The sequence below is a fragment of the Halyomorpha halys genome, unplaced genomic scaffold, assembly GCF_000696795.3.
Source record: "Halyomorpha halys isolate HHAL.00 unplaced genomic scaffold, Hhal_1.1 Scaffold705.1, whole genome shotgun sequence".
Classification (NCBI taxonomy): domain Eukaryota; kingdom Metazoa; phylum Arthropoda; class Insecta; order Hemiptera; family Pentatomidae; genus Halyomorpha; species Halyomorpha halys.
Genome location: NW_027116684.1, coordinates 483,859 through 497,951, shown reverse-complemented (window position 1 = coordinate 497,951; position 14,093 = coordinate 483,859). Strand labels below are relative to the sequence as shown.

The following is a 14,093-nucleotide window of genomic DNA, read 5'->3' as shown; positions in this document are numbered from 1 at the left end:
TATATATATATATAATGAGCATTAGCTATTTTGGAGCCATGAGCAGTTGATATATAGAAGAAAAATCATACAATACAATCTGCTGGATGACATTTAGAGGTTAATGTAAGAGTTAAATTTTTTTTTTTGGCTACCCATTTCAAATCACCTCGAGCAGACTGCTCGACATTTTTTTAATTTTTACAATTTTTTTTTAAGACTTATTCCATTTTATATGCTGTTTTTTTTAAATATTATAAATTATAAAAAAAGTGTCCATTTAGTCTCAACATATTTTTTTATTACTCCACTGCTACGTTTCGGCCATTCTCAAGTATAACTATTGATTTACAATACAATATTAATAGAATACAACAACAATATAAAATATTGTTGATGAAGTGAGTGATAAGGTTATAATTGAAAGTATAAATTGAATAATATTAGAAAAAGGAAAGTGAATAAGCAAAGTGGCCAGCAGCATTCTCAATAATTTGCATAACGATTTATTTGTTCATATATTCTGTCCTCCATACTCAAAAACTGCCTTGTTTTGAACTCCCCATATATTATAGTAAACAATTTTTTTAAATCAAAATTGTGAAGTAACAATATTAATTCTGATTGAGTAAATTCAAATGGATTTACTCTTAAGGATTTTTTTTCTGCAGTGTATCATAGTTAATCTTTTAAATTTTAGTCATTTATAACAGAGAAAAATATTTTGCAAAAAATTTACTATTTTTTTTCTTAAATAAGTAGGTATGATTCAAAAAATTATTTATCAAAAGATATTTAATCAATTTTTTTTATGATTCTCATTTTTTTTTTATCACATGTGAATCAAGTTTTAAATTATTGCACAAATAGTTTACTTACCACTTTCTGATAATAATTATATAGTAACATTTAAATGTAGTAATTACATTTCCTAATTTAGCGATTCACTCAGTTCTTATCTGAGAAATATCTGTTCAGTGTTTGTTCACCAGCTCCGACTTCGGGAGAATTCCAATATCTCCTTCCAAATCAAACCATTTGTTATAACAACTCTTACAAGACTTGGGGGTAAAATCCACCCTCGGATCCATAGAGTTGTTCTCCGACTATTACCTTTATGTTATTATTTTATCAATTTTATTAAACAATTAATCATGCATTGCAACCTTCGGGCAATTCATTATTTTTTTCATTCACGTTATTTGGCACTTTAAGGTGAAGTAAGCCTCAAAAACAATATTCTGAAGTATGTTCCTAATACGCTTCACATCTTTATCTGTTTTGACTTTCTTAAACCAACAGGATTTTGTAATAGAATTATTTGAATAATGAAAATTTAAAATTTAAAATGGCTATCAGTTTTAATTAATCAAAATGATCAATTTGGTTTTGCATATTTTAGGAATAGTTCGAGTAAATTTTAAATTTTATTTTCCTATATTTAATTAGATATTTCCTTGAAGTTTTCTATGATACTTTGTCAATTACTAATGTAATTGAAAAAGAAAATTATTACATATAAATATTTCTTTAATTGTACAAGATGTACGATGGAAAAATATACAACAAAATTGTATATTTGGTAAAGTATTTTTTTTCTGTTTGGTTAAAAGAAACAAAATGATGTAATGTAAGAAAATAATTATGTACCATATACTAGTAATACTATACAATAATTTTAGTTACATATCTTGACTTCTTATAGGTATGCCAAGTTAATTATGTAATTGAAAGCTTTGATCCCCTGAGAAAGAGAAAACTCTTCTAATGAACTTTCTTTGGTTCTGTACAAAACATTTTCCCACACTTTTATGTCATTTATTGTTATTTTTGTCATTAAGCTTACTTTTAATTTTTGAAATTGATTAGATAATTAAAATTCCACAATGTTGTGACTATTTGTTATACAAAAAGGAAATGACAAAAATTCTTTTAGTGCCAGAGGACATAGAAATAATGTATTTTCCCATTTCGAATCCAAATGCAGAAAATGAAGTAATGAATTTCCGTATGAGAGGGGCACATGTGTATAAGAGTCCCATTGGGAAAAACAATAACATGTTCCGGGATGGAGGGATATGAGAGATGATCCAGGACAAGGCAGATATGAGCTGACGGTTGGAGGAGGAAGGGAGATATTGGGCCGGGATTCCCTTCGACGGCGTCTCCTCTATTTAAGGGAAGACTCCCCTCTTCCCTCCCATCCACTATGTCATAAATACCATGAGGATTCCGATTCGCCCGGTCCTGGAATAGGACCAGGATGGGACGGGAGCGTTCGATGCGGTCTGTGTCGGCGCGGGGCAGTGGCGCATGAATTCTTACCACATCCTTCCCCATCTGTCAAAAGCGGGTAAGAACAATTGCTTTGTAACTCGGCACCTACGTTTTCCTATGCGTTCTTCTAAACTAATTTAGTATTATTTGGACAAGGTGATGCAGTTTATTATCAGCCCATCTGGAAAAATAAACTATTTTTGTATCTTATTTGCCTAGCTAGTTATCTTTCAAGAGTTAGAGTAAACCATTTTTTTTTTCATTTATTTGTTATTACTAAACCGTTTTCAGTGAATTGGCTTTCACATACCTTATCTTTATTGCCACCTCTTATAAGTACCTGTTAGTTTTTTTAGTTTTTGTTAGTATTATGGAAATACTACTAACTAAGACCCCCAACCCGGTGGAAGGACTGCTTGGAGAAGGGAGTACATTGCCAGACAACCCATTATGGGAAAGAAAAACTGAAAAAGTCTGGAAGCAACTTAGTAATAATACATATACCATCACATCGCAAAGCCTACTTCATGCTATGAACGTTTGTCCCAACGCTGGTTCAAACGATTGATTGAGTGAAACTTTTAAAATTAATATAATGAAAAAATACATCATTAGAAAGTAAGCATTGAACAACAAAAGTCATTTATAAAATGGAATTATGAATAATAGAAATTTAATAGTAGTACTAAGTCGGAATAAAACGAAAAATAAACAGGAAAGAAAGATTTAGATAAAAGTAAAATTTTACTTTTAAAGAATTTTCCTTCATCTACTATGCTTTTCTATCCTTTGTATTTTGGGGTTTCCCTTTCTTTTTTATTTGATCTTTATTCTTCCATTTTTACTTGCATAGCGTCTATACTTTATATTTATGGTTTGACATCTTCATATCACATAGCATTTCATATTATCGTTTATTTCTATGTACACTGTACTATTGCTCTATATTCTCTCTTGTAATCTTACTATATTTATTCTTCACAATTATTAAAAGTCGTATTTGGATGAAGAATGGATAAAGTGTTTGGATAAAACCTTGTGTACGAATAGAGTAATGAATCAGAAATAATTCTTCAATCCCATTTGTAATTGATTTTTAAAAAAAATAAATATTCAACAAAAACAATTGAAATATCAACAATTTAAGCCAAACCCGTAGCAATATCAACATAAAAGGGTAATTAGAAACAGTGGAGCTAGGCAGCATTTCTATGTGTCCTGTCCTGCATGTTAACGACCAGGGCGATATTAGGAGGCAGGTGTGCCTAAGCACTTCCGATACAGCTTTCTACTGTCCCTTTTATTGCGGAGCAAAAAAGCTGGATTTTCCTAGTCTGTAATGAAATTGGTCAGAGGTGAATGCAGTACGGTTGTTACTGCTGACAGCTATTGGTAAAGGGTGGGGGGTCGCTGGGCACGGAATTTAACAAAAAAGAAAAATTATTGCGTACTATTGCGTTACAATTCCATGAAACCCATAACACCTGAAGCGTTCAGCATTGAAAATCTTCTGTTCAAGTATTGGTTTCAAAATAACCTTCTTCCGCAAGAGAACAGCATGAAATATAATAATCATATTTCAATTGTTAGTTATAAGTGGCTTCATTACCTCTGTATGTATAATGATAGAATTTCACCACTTTCTCCAATAACAAATAATTTGTTATTGTGTATACTTACACAATAACTAAACTAATAATTGTGCATTAATTAAAATTATATATATTATTTATATTAAAATATATATTTTTACTGTCTCTAATAAGATCTATCAAACACATCTCGTTCACTTAAAACTGAACTGTGCGATGGATCCATAAAACAAAATCGAGCGACATTAGGCGACCATGTATTATTATTATTAAATGTTGACTGGCTACAACAAACGAAATTTAGCGACACGAGCTACAAGGCTACTGGAAGTGATCGTTTGAAATCGCCAAGAATTAAATATGGTTGGAACCATTAGGAAATTTAAGCGATCACTCGCTTCAGAATTGTAGCGCAAGGTCGCTGGATTTCGCTCGTTGTAGCCTGCCTTAGCGCTGAGTATTAGTCCCTAGTTGTAGTGTCGTAAGATCGCTGAATTTCGCTCGATTGCGTTTTAAAGATTAATTGGTCGTTTTCGCTTCCAGTAGACTAAAGCCACCAGGGATAGTTAATGTCAGCTTTTTAGATTAGTAAGTTTTTATGTAGGTTTTTTTCCTTCTTTTAACATCAAAATTGTACTTAAGCATATAAATTCTATGAAGTTTAATAGTTTGTGTTGTGATGTTTTGTATTAACCAAAACATACAGTTTTTTTTTTTCATAATTATTAATTAAAACCTTTCAACGAATGGAAATATTGCCATTAGAGATAGCTCTATCCCTTATGCTATTTGAAAAATTAATGTGTTATATCATAGTTACCAAATCTTGATGGTTTAGAAGCGAACAAAGTTACTATTATTATTAAAGTTCATATATACCGTAAAATATAAATCTTATTGTTATGTTTTCATGTTGTTAGAACTTTCTCGAAAATATCTTCTATATCGCCTAGAATGAAAGTAGCTATACAAATTCCAAGTAAGATGTGTATGGCAGAAGAAGACGCTGTTGCTCAAAACCTTTACGGCCGGTGCGACAGATTCAGAACACGTTCTTGAGCGCTCCTAACCTCGTTTGATGGTCCAAGGACGGAGGAAGGCATGTTTATTTCTGAAACTCGACGAGCAGGGGCTTTGCATGGAACTTTATTCGACTCCATAAGTTTTCGAGGCGCGAGATGACTCCCTTTGGGGAGGCATAAAAGGCGGATATTGAAATTTTTCTGGAGGACACGGCTGTAAGGCGGGATATTGCCAATCCCAAAGCTCTCTGGAAATAATTCAACTCATGAAATTTGGTGAAATACGGTTGATATCATAAGAACCTTTTTTTGTCTTAGTTTCACTAAATAGGATTACTATAAAATCATTATTTATGATTATATATATAATTTTATTTTCCTTTAGAAATTTGAGATTATTTTTTAAGAAAAAAAACCTGTTAAATAAAAACTGCTTTTATTTAGTTTAGTTTATAAAAACGAAACTTTATCAAAAAAAGAGTTCATAATAGGATAGAGTTTCTAGTATAAAATAGGTGAAGAACCAGTTAAACTTTAGTGAAATGATGACATAAAAAGTGTGTTAACTAAAAAGGGAATATTTATTATGTTTCATTGATTAAAATAATATTACAATTAAAAAAGTCCTGTTGAATACATATTTAGAAATAACTATCGTAAAGAAAAATTTAATTGAGATCAAATAAAAAATTACGTATTTTTTTCAGTTACGGAGGTACAAAGAAAACTATAATTATTAAAAACACAAGTTAAAAAAATTGCTTTGGAAAAATGTTCTGAATGTTTCATAGATATTTTAAAAAGTATAAAAAATTTCGAACTGAAAGATAGTTTTTAGTTTAAAACTGAAAAGTGCTACCTATCATAACATCTGCGCGATACCTCTATGTTTAAGCCATACATAGATCCGAAATGAATAGCAAACGTATTAAAAAGAATAAAAAAGGCGATTAAAAAAGGAGAATATTTTTGTAACCAACAGCTTATTAATTTCAGCTCAGCTTCACCATGAACTATTAATAGATATTATAAAAACAAATAATAAAAAAATTAAAGTTTTAAATAAATTATTATTATTTTTATATTCGGAACGATTAAATCCGTGTGGATCCGTTATATTCCCGATATTTAATACGGTGATGGAACGGCCCGCCATTATCAGCTCTAATTGGACCTGGCTAAAGTTGAAATAGCCAATGAAATGGCTGGATTTTACGGCAGCTCGAATAATGTTCGGATCGTAAAAGAGCTTCCTAAATATTTAGTAATGGCCGGCTAAAGGTTTTATGAGCCCTAAGTGATAGGACCAGTAATTTTTAAAAATCTGCTACAACTCAATCTCCACGCTTTTATTTATTTTCTTTTAAAACCTTCTGAATTATGTTATTTCCAATAACGGTGTTACAGCTCTATGGGACATGAAATTGTTTATGTTGCCATTTCAGTGATAACCGTTTAGAGCTTTTTATTTGCAGAAATTTTTTTAAAACAGTTATTAAAGAGAATGCAGTAGACATCACGAAATAGCAACTAGGCGAACTATAGTTTAGACTATAGGCAACTGTCGATATTCTTACGTAGCCAGTTTCCCCATTTCACTCATTGTGAGTGTGATAATAATATATCAAAAGTAAAATATCAACAATTTTTTTTTCTAATATTTTCAGATACGTTTTCAAATTTAAATTGTTAACTTTATTACATCTTTGTTCATATTCTGAAATTCGAGGATAGAACTATTTCATGATGATAGCAAATTTAGTATATTGATAACTATATATAAAATAGTTAGGTAACTTTTATTTTCTGCACTAGTTCGTATTTTATATGAATTATTAAATTTCTGAGGTACAATAATTATAAACAGATGGGTATTCAATCAAATGTCAATACTCCCATTTTTTTCATTCTCTTATAATGATATTATCAAAACATTACTATGAAATTAAATTTTTCTTGAAAATGTTTATTTTTCATACTTGTTTGACTGGAGCAACTGTAAAATTTTAAATAAACTAGATAGGTCTAGATATTGAATTTTAATCTGTCCAAAAATAATTTTAGAAAGTGATTATATTAACTTTTGATAGAACGCTCCTCATATATCGCTATTATGGTTGTTTTATTTTGTCAATTTAAATTTTTTTTAAATTTTTCTTTATGTATATTTATTACATCAAGGGTAGTAACATTAGTAATTATTATTTAATATTCTTCCTATAATTTCAAGAATCTTTAATTTATTAATTAATTTCAGGACATTGATGATTTAGGCATTAAAACCCTTACTTTAAGAAATCTTTATTTTATTAATAAATGAAGAATTCCTAACTTTCATCAGTGAAAGCTGAGTTACGTTAAAGCAAGAGCCACAACTTTTGAAATCTGCCTTATCTCGTGATGTCTATGATATAGGTTTAATTATATGTTGATAAGTGTTGGTTGTGGAACCAAACTACAAACATCACTGAAATACTTTCCTGTAAGAACGATATTTAAATTTATTGATGTACTGACGATGTTTTTGAGTGTACATTAAGTTAGAATGAATTACTAAACCGATAATTATGATTGAGACAAATCGAAACGTATGGATATTGACAGAGTTCAGTGAAGCGAAATAATATATTAGATTGTTTGATTGGTTCCTTTCATTAAGTCACTCAGAAGAAGGCCTGAAATTGAGGTCGAAACGTCGGAACAAATTAAAGCAGTTTATTTCCAATCAGCAGAAAAATAGTCTTGTTTTAACAGTTTTATGGTTGTTATAATGGACTGAAGTTTATTGTTATATGAATAATTGATTCTTGATTGAATTAGTCATCAACTATTCCTATCGTATACACAGTGCTACAAGTTGTTAATTCAATTTTCCTTTTACAGGTCTCGTGGGTAAGGCATCGGGACATCCACCTTCTGACAGTGGGAAGGTACACGTACACCTCGGACCAGAGGTTCAGAGCCATACACCACCAGAGTACCGAAGACTGGAGCCTCCAGATCAAATACCCACAGCACAGGGACTCCGGTATATATGAGTGTCAGATCAGCACTACGCCGCACATGTCCCACTTCATACATCTTAACGTAGTCGGTGAGTACTTCATGTTAACTAACAAATTAAAATTGTTTTATTGTAATAATAATAATAATAAATTCTTTATTTATTCTGAAGACTCGTCTTTTTATACTATGATACTGTATAAACTGTCTATGATACCACAAAAATCGAAGGTGCGTTTTACAGTCTTAAAGTAACAAATAAAATAAAATCTCTTATATATAACAAAAAAAAAATGTGGATGTATCTAAATTAATTAAAATTTTCTCTTATATCGGTTTAATGATTTAGAAAATTTATTTTTTATTTTATCATACTGTGGAAACAAAATTCTAATTACCAGCAATTATTATGCTATTCCCGGTAAATTATCAAAAGTTGAACGTTTTCTTAAATTTCATCATCCAATAAATAATTTTATTTTCCACAAAATATATTCTTTTAAAGTATACCGACGCAGATTGGATACCGAAGCGATAAGGGAAGGGATCACATAGCTCTAAACATTTAATTTATTAAATTTCTCATAAAATAATCAAATGAATCTAAAATGAAAATATCGAATTAATAGTCCTGTAATAATTTTTTTGAGGGGAGAGAAGGCTCAATAGCTCCTCCCTTAATCCTGACGTCATACTTTACCTAGATTTAATATTATTTTCAATTTGGTTACTGATAATACATAAAATATATAATCATATAAGAGTAATGGAAGTTTTTGATATCTTTATTGAATCTCTATTGAAAAGTATAATAGAGTATAATGCGTATCGATCTTTTCGTTGATGGAGCTCTATAGGCCTACTACATCACTCCACAATACAGCAAATCATAATTTAAGCAATTATAGTAAAGTTAAATGAGGTTCATTTAGTTGCGGTTTTCCAAGTAAAGTTTTAATCATTAGGAAAAACACGATATATTTTAAATTATTCTATTTATAATTATAATAATAATGAATGCTTAGCTAACTCAAAGGTTCGATGCCGATACTACTAATCGCTGAATACACACATCTACTCAATGACGCTCATCCAAACCCAAATCTATCAGATCAGTCTTGATTCAATCCTTTCATCTTCGTTTCGGTCCACCCCTCTGACGTTTACCCTTCGGATCAGTGTTTATTAACGTTTATGTATAGGTTCGATACTAAACCCTATAAACCTTACTAGCCCATCTTACTGATCGTACTTCTCTGACCTGAATTATATTTACCAGGTACCCTAAATTGATCAGGATGAAAAATATATTGACTATTGTCAAATCGGCACAGGGGTGGTGCAGGGCACCATTTTTAGTCCGGTCCTGTACCCTATATTAACTTCCTACATTCCACAAACTGACACACAGACGACTTTGTAATACTTTCCACGGATGCCAACTCGACCACAGATTTTCACAACGTACATACACATTTAAATTTATTATAAAATTGTTTTGTTAGATGGCGAACAAAAATTAACAAAAAAAAAAAAAAACCCGAATCAGGTTACATTTACACTTAGACGTTTTGACTGCCCTCAACTAACACTTTACAATATCCCATTTCCTGATTAAACAGGGACAAGATACTTGGAGTAGAGCTGCTACATTAGGTGGATATACTACGTATCTTCATTGGATGGTTTCTCCACTAACTAATTTATAACAATACTGTGCAGAGGTTATCCAGTGGATCACAGATTTGATGATCTCCGTACTTTTAAATATTATCAATCTCCCTTAGATACAAAAAGAATACGAAAAGTTATCCAGTCTAATTTCTTGAAGACGATGTTAATAAACAGGATAGAAACAACAATAACAATAAAATTTGACTTTTTCATTGTTCTTTCTAAATATTTGCTTGATACTTTACTTAAAATTTTATTTTACTTTAAACTTAATTTTTTTATTTTTTCTTGTATAATTTATTTTATATATCTCAGTAAACATTATTTAATTGTGCTTTCTTATCCTTATTAATAATTTCTGAATGTATATTAGAGCGCAATGCAACACAATGAAATAAAAAGAAGATTACCTTTGATTTCAATAACAAAAATACCAAATTATTCCGTTGATCGATATGAAATTGTCATGAAATCAATTTCGGACACGTATGTACGCATCTGAACGTTTTATTATATTGATAACGATGATAATAAAATTCGTCTAATATTATCTATTTCACTAATATAAGTCTGTGTTATATCGGGATTTTTAAATTTATTTACATTCAATTTAAATTTCATCAACTCTGTCAAGAAAATGAGGTAATATTTAATTTCCCTTTTGCAAGAAAGTGATACCAGGAAAGGGGTATCGAGTGTCAAGGCCTGCACAAGATTCATGCCATCAACAGGTATGATCCGAGAAGGTATCAAGCAAGGTAATCAGAGTAGAATTATTTTTACTGGAAAGGCTCTGAGAGGAGGCTTCATTTTGTAAGCAAAGTATCTCCTTACAAATTCTATTTAAAATATTATGATGAACCTGCGTCTTAATTTTATGGTGAAAAAATTCTGTGTAAAAAAATATTCAAGTTGTTTAGTAGCTTCATTAATTAGTTGTAAAAACGTTTCAACTCTTCTTTAATTGGATTATCAAATCGTAATAGCTGATAATATTCTATCTTTGTTTTGGTACAGTCCTTTCAGAACAATACAACAGGTAATAAAATTGGGTTTTAGTCCCTCAGAGAAAAATAAAAATACAGAAACTCAACGAATGAAATAATAATTAGTCATTAAGTATCTTCCATTTACATTGGTACGAGAATGTTCATTTTCTGAATAGTTTTGATAATGTCTACTATTTGTACTAATTCTTATAGAAAATATAACGGATATAAAAAAAATAAAATTATCTATATATTCATATATTTTCTTTCTGTTCTATACGGATGCGTAACGAAGATGCGAAACCTTACATAAAGAGAGTAACAGCTCTCTGAGGCTTTTGAAAATAAATTATTGAGTAAAATATTCGGGCAGAAGAATGAGTCGGCCGATGGATTTAGAGGGATATGCAACGCCTAAATCGCGTGAACTGCACTCAGTAAATGTATACCTATAAAGATAATAAACACTTATCCAAAGAATAAACGTCCGAGAATTTCACCAAAACGTAGGTGTGAGGATTGCATGAAGACTGATCTTATGGATTTGTGTTTGAACCTGCGTTACTAGATAGACGTGTGTAGAATAGGATTGGAGATATATGCATCGAACTTTCGGGTTCTCAATCGCTTTTATTATTTCACTAATTCTGATTGATCTTTTAGAACTGGATGAATAGAAAGTTATGCAATTAATATGATTTAAAGTTGGAAAGGGTCAGACGGATGAAATAGACCATAAATGAAAATAGATAATTTATTATGCATTCATTATAATTTCATGGTCCTATAAAATTGAAGACTATAGAATATAAAATTAGGTTTCTCTTCTTTATCTAAATGTTCCAAAGAACAAGCTTTACTATGGAATTTAATCGGACATCACTAAGTTAAATGAAGTTTAAATGCTATGTTAAGCAATATAAGATAATTTTATCTTGTTTTGTGTTTATCATCGTGTTCGACACCTCAGACTTTATCAAAAACTGTTGTCACTTATATTTACAAAAAGAAAAAAAGGGGTTAATTCGTTTTTCCTCTGTAGACATAAATTGCATTTTAATCCTTTATTGTACTACTTCCCTAAGTTAGTAACTGTTTTAGTTTTATTACTTGGTTTTAGTGTGTAGTTACGAACGAACGATTAAGTGCGTAGTAGACCCTTGGGATAGTTCTGTTTCTCGATGAAGAAAATAGGCCGGAAAAATTGTCTGAAGAACATTCTCCAGAGCCATTGTCATTCAAATGAGTTGAGGTAGCTGGAGAGAACCCTCATCTGTTGCCTGGTCCAACTGGAGGGCCCATCGCTTTGTCCTAATGTTCTTCATGGGCGTCTTGATTTTTATATTCCTCGAGAAATCTCTTAAGGAGCTCTGTAGGCTAATGCAGGACACTGGAGGATCGTAATATGCAGTAGTTAATTATTATTTAAGAACTTGCTCACTTTTTGTGAATATAGCACATAAAAAAAAAAAATAATAACTCTGAGTAGTAATTAGACATAGGAATATTTAAAAATATTGTCTATACTAGCTTTAAAAATAATAATATAAATATTTAATACCGACTAGAGGTGATAAACTATTTACGAACAAATTGATAATCTGTTCAAGTAGGGTCCGAATCTATATAATATTCTTCATAATATTTCACAATATAAGTATTAATTTTTAATTTTAAAATTAAAGTATAACTGTTATGAAAGGATAATTATTTTAAAATTTTAGTCGGTAAAAACATCAAAATTTTTGGGCTAGTAAGATACAAATTCTTTATATAAAGCAATGGCTTTGTAACTCCTATTAAGAACTGACATTTGATTAAATAAATTAAATGTTTGTAGATCATAATTAATGATAATTTATATTTACTGTATTAATATGAGTTCCTAAATTATAACCTTTCACAAGAAATAGGTTTTTGATTTGTGATTTTAGTGGAATCGATTTTTTTTTTAATATGTTTAGTTATAAGAAAAAAAAATCAATTCAAACATCTAAGAACACATAGACAATGAAAAAATATTCGTACGTTAAAGCCTGTGTACAATTTTAACTACAACACGTAAATAACAAAACTTAAAAAAAAAAGTCTAGTATTTAAGTTAAACAAAACAATAAAATCAAACTTATAAGGAACTGTGGTATGGAATTTATCCCTCACATGTTAACTAACTGAGCTCTTTCTAGTGTAGCCTGTAGTACTGCTAAGAGCTTTCCAATTACAACATTTTAGTAAATTGAATAATTCTTCTGAAGAGCAGGCCCGCTGCCCAAAATATTTTATTCTAATTTCACTATACTTGTGACAAGATCCCAAGAATTGAATGATACCTTCCGTTTCTTCGGAGTTACATACCGAGAGTTATCGACACAATGATGCATCCATGGTTTTACACTTAAATTGAGTAACTCGACCATATCAAAACCTGATCAAAATTATGCATACATGCTGTGCTATAATGATAGATATTTTTATTATTTTCATAAATTGTTTTATTAATTCAATTTTAATCTATAGTTAATTAACAATAAATATTTATTCGAAACTTTATTTGTATTCGTTTTTGTTATTAATGTTGTTAATTTCTTTATTAAACTAGATTTAAATAATTATAAAAAATTTATTCTAAGTTTTTATTGTAAAAAATAAAGGAAAACTGTATGAAAAAAACCAATATGAACATTTCCATAATACTTTTATTTTTAGTTCATGGAAATAAACGTTTAGACCACAATGCATAGACTGTTTCAATTACCACTGTATGTTCATGATTTCTATTAAATACGCTTTCTACACGTCAGATAGATATATATATATCAATAAAACCACGAAGTTATAGAGAACATAAGAAGTTATAAAACATTTGATGTGACAAAATCACAGCGTCAAACTCCTGATGACGTAATTCCAGACATGAAACATGTAAAGGAATATAATGGTAAGCATATTGACAAGCTTAATGTGACTTGCTTAGCATCGAGAAGTGGATGAAGGCTTTGTGCACTGAAAGGTCTTATCCTTTTACTGAGTCGAATCACGCAGTCTCGACTGAACAAAGCTTCGAAACTTTTCAACAAAAGTTTTAAACCCATTATATTTCCATTTACAAAGGATCTTTTATTTTACAAAGCGGAGTAACTGTAAAGAAAATTACTGAACGCGACTGATCCGATTGGCTCAATCTTTCGCCCAATAAACTCATCATCATTATCTTGACTTGACTTGACTTGATTTGCTTCGTTCACATTTTAATTCAGCATAAACAAACCTACCAAAAACATTAACATTTGTTTTTTTTATTGATAGGATAGGTAAGGGGTAGCCTGATTTTATGTCCATAGAGTACTCTGTATGGTGAGCTTAACTTATACCGTCGAAACAAGTATAATTATAGTTATATTTAATTAAGTAAACATTTTTAATTTAAAGTCATTAAATTTTAAATTGGACCTGTTATGCGTTACCTCTTGGAGATAGGCGTAGGATATTTTTTTCTGTACTAAAATTATTAAAAAACCTGTCTTGTTTAGTATTCTTAAAATTTCAAACGCAATAGA

The 14,093-nt window shown here is 30.2% G+C and overlaps 1 protein-coding gene across 2 annotated transcripts in view; it reads left to right on the top strand.

The window, feature by feature from the left end:
• The window catches only part of LOC106685505 (neurotrimin), a gene marked incomplete at its 5' end in the record, with an annotated part of 372,379 nt that overhangs the window by 230,780 nt on the left and 127,506 nt on the right, over nt 1–14,093 (top strand). For both annotated transcript variants that reach the window (XM_067053418.1, XM_067053419.1), the window contains 1 exon segment: nt 7,754–7,964. In XM_067053418.1, coding sequence (XP_066909519.1) covers nt 7,754–7,964 — 211 coding nt within the window.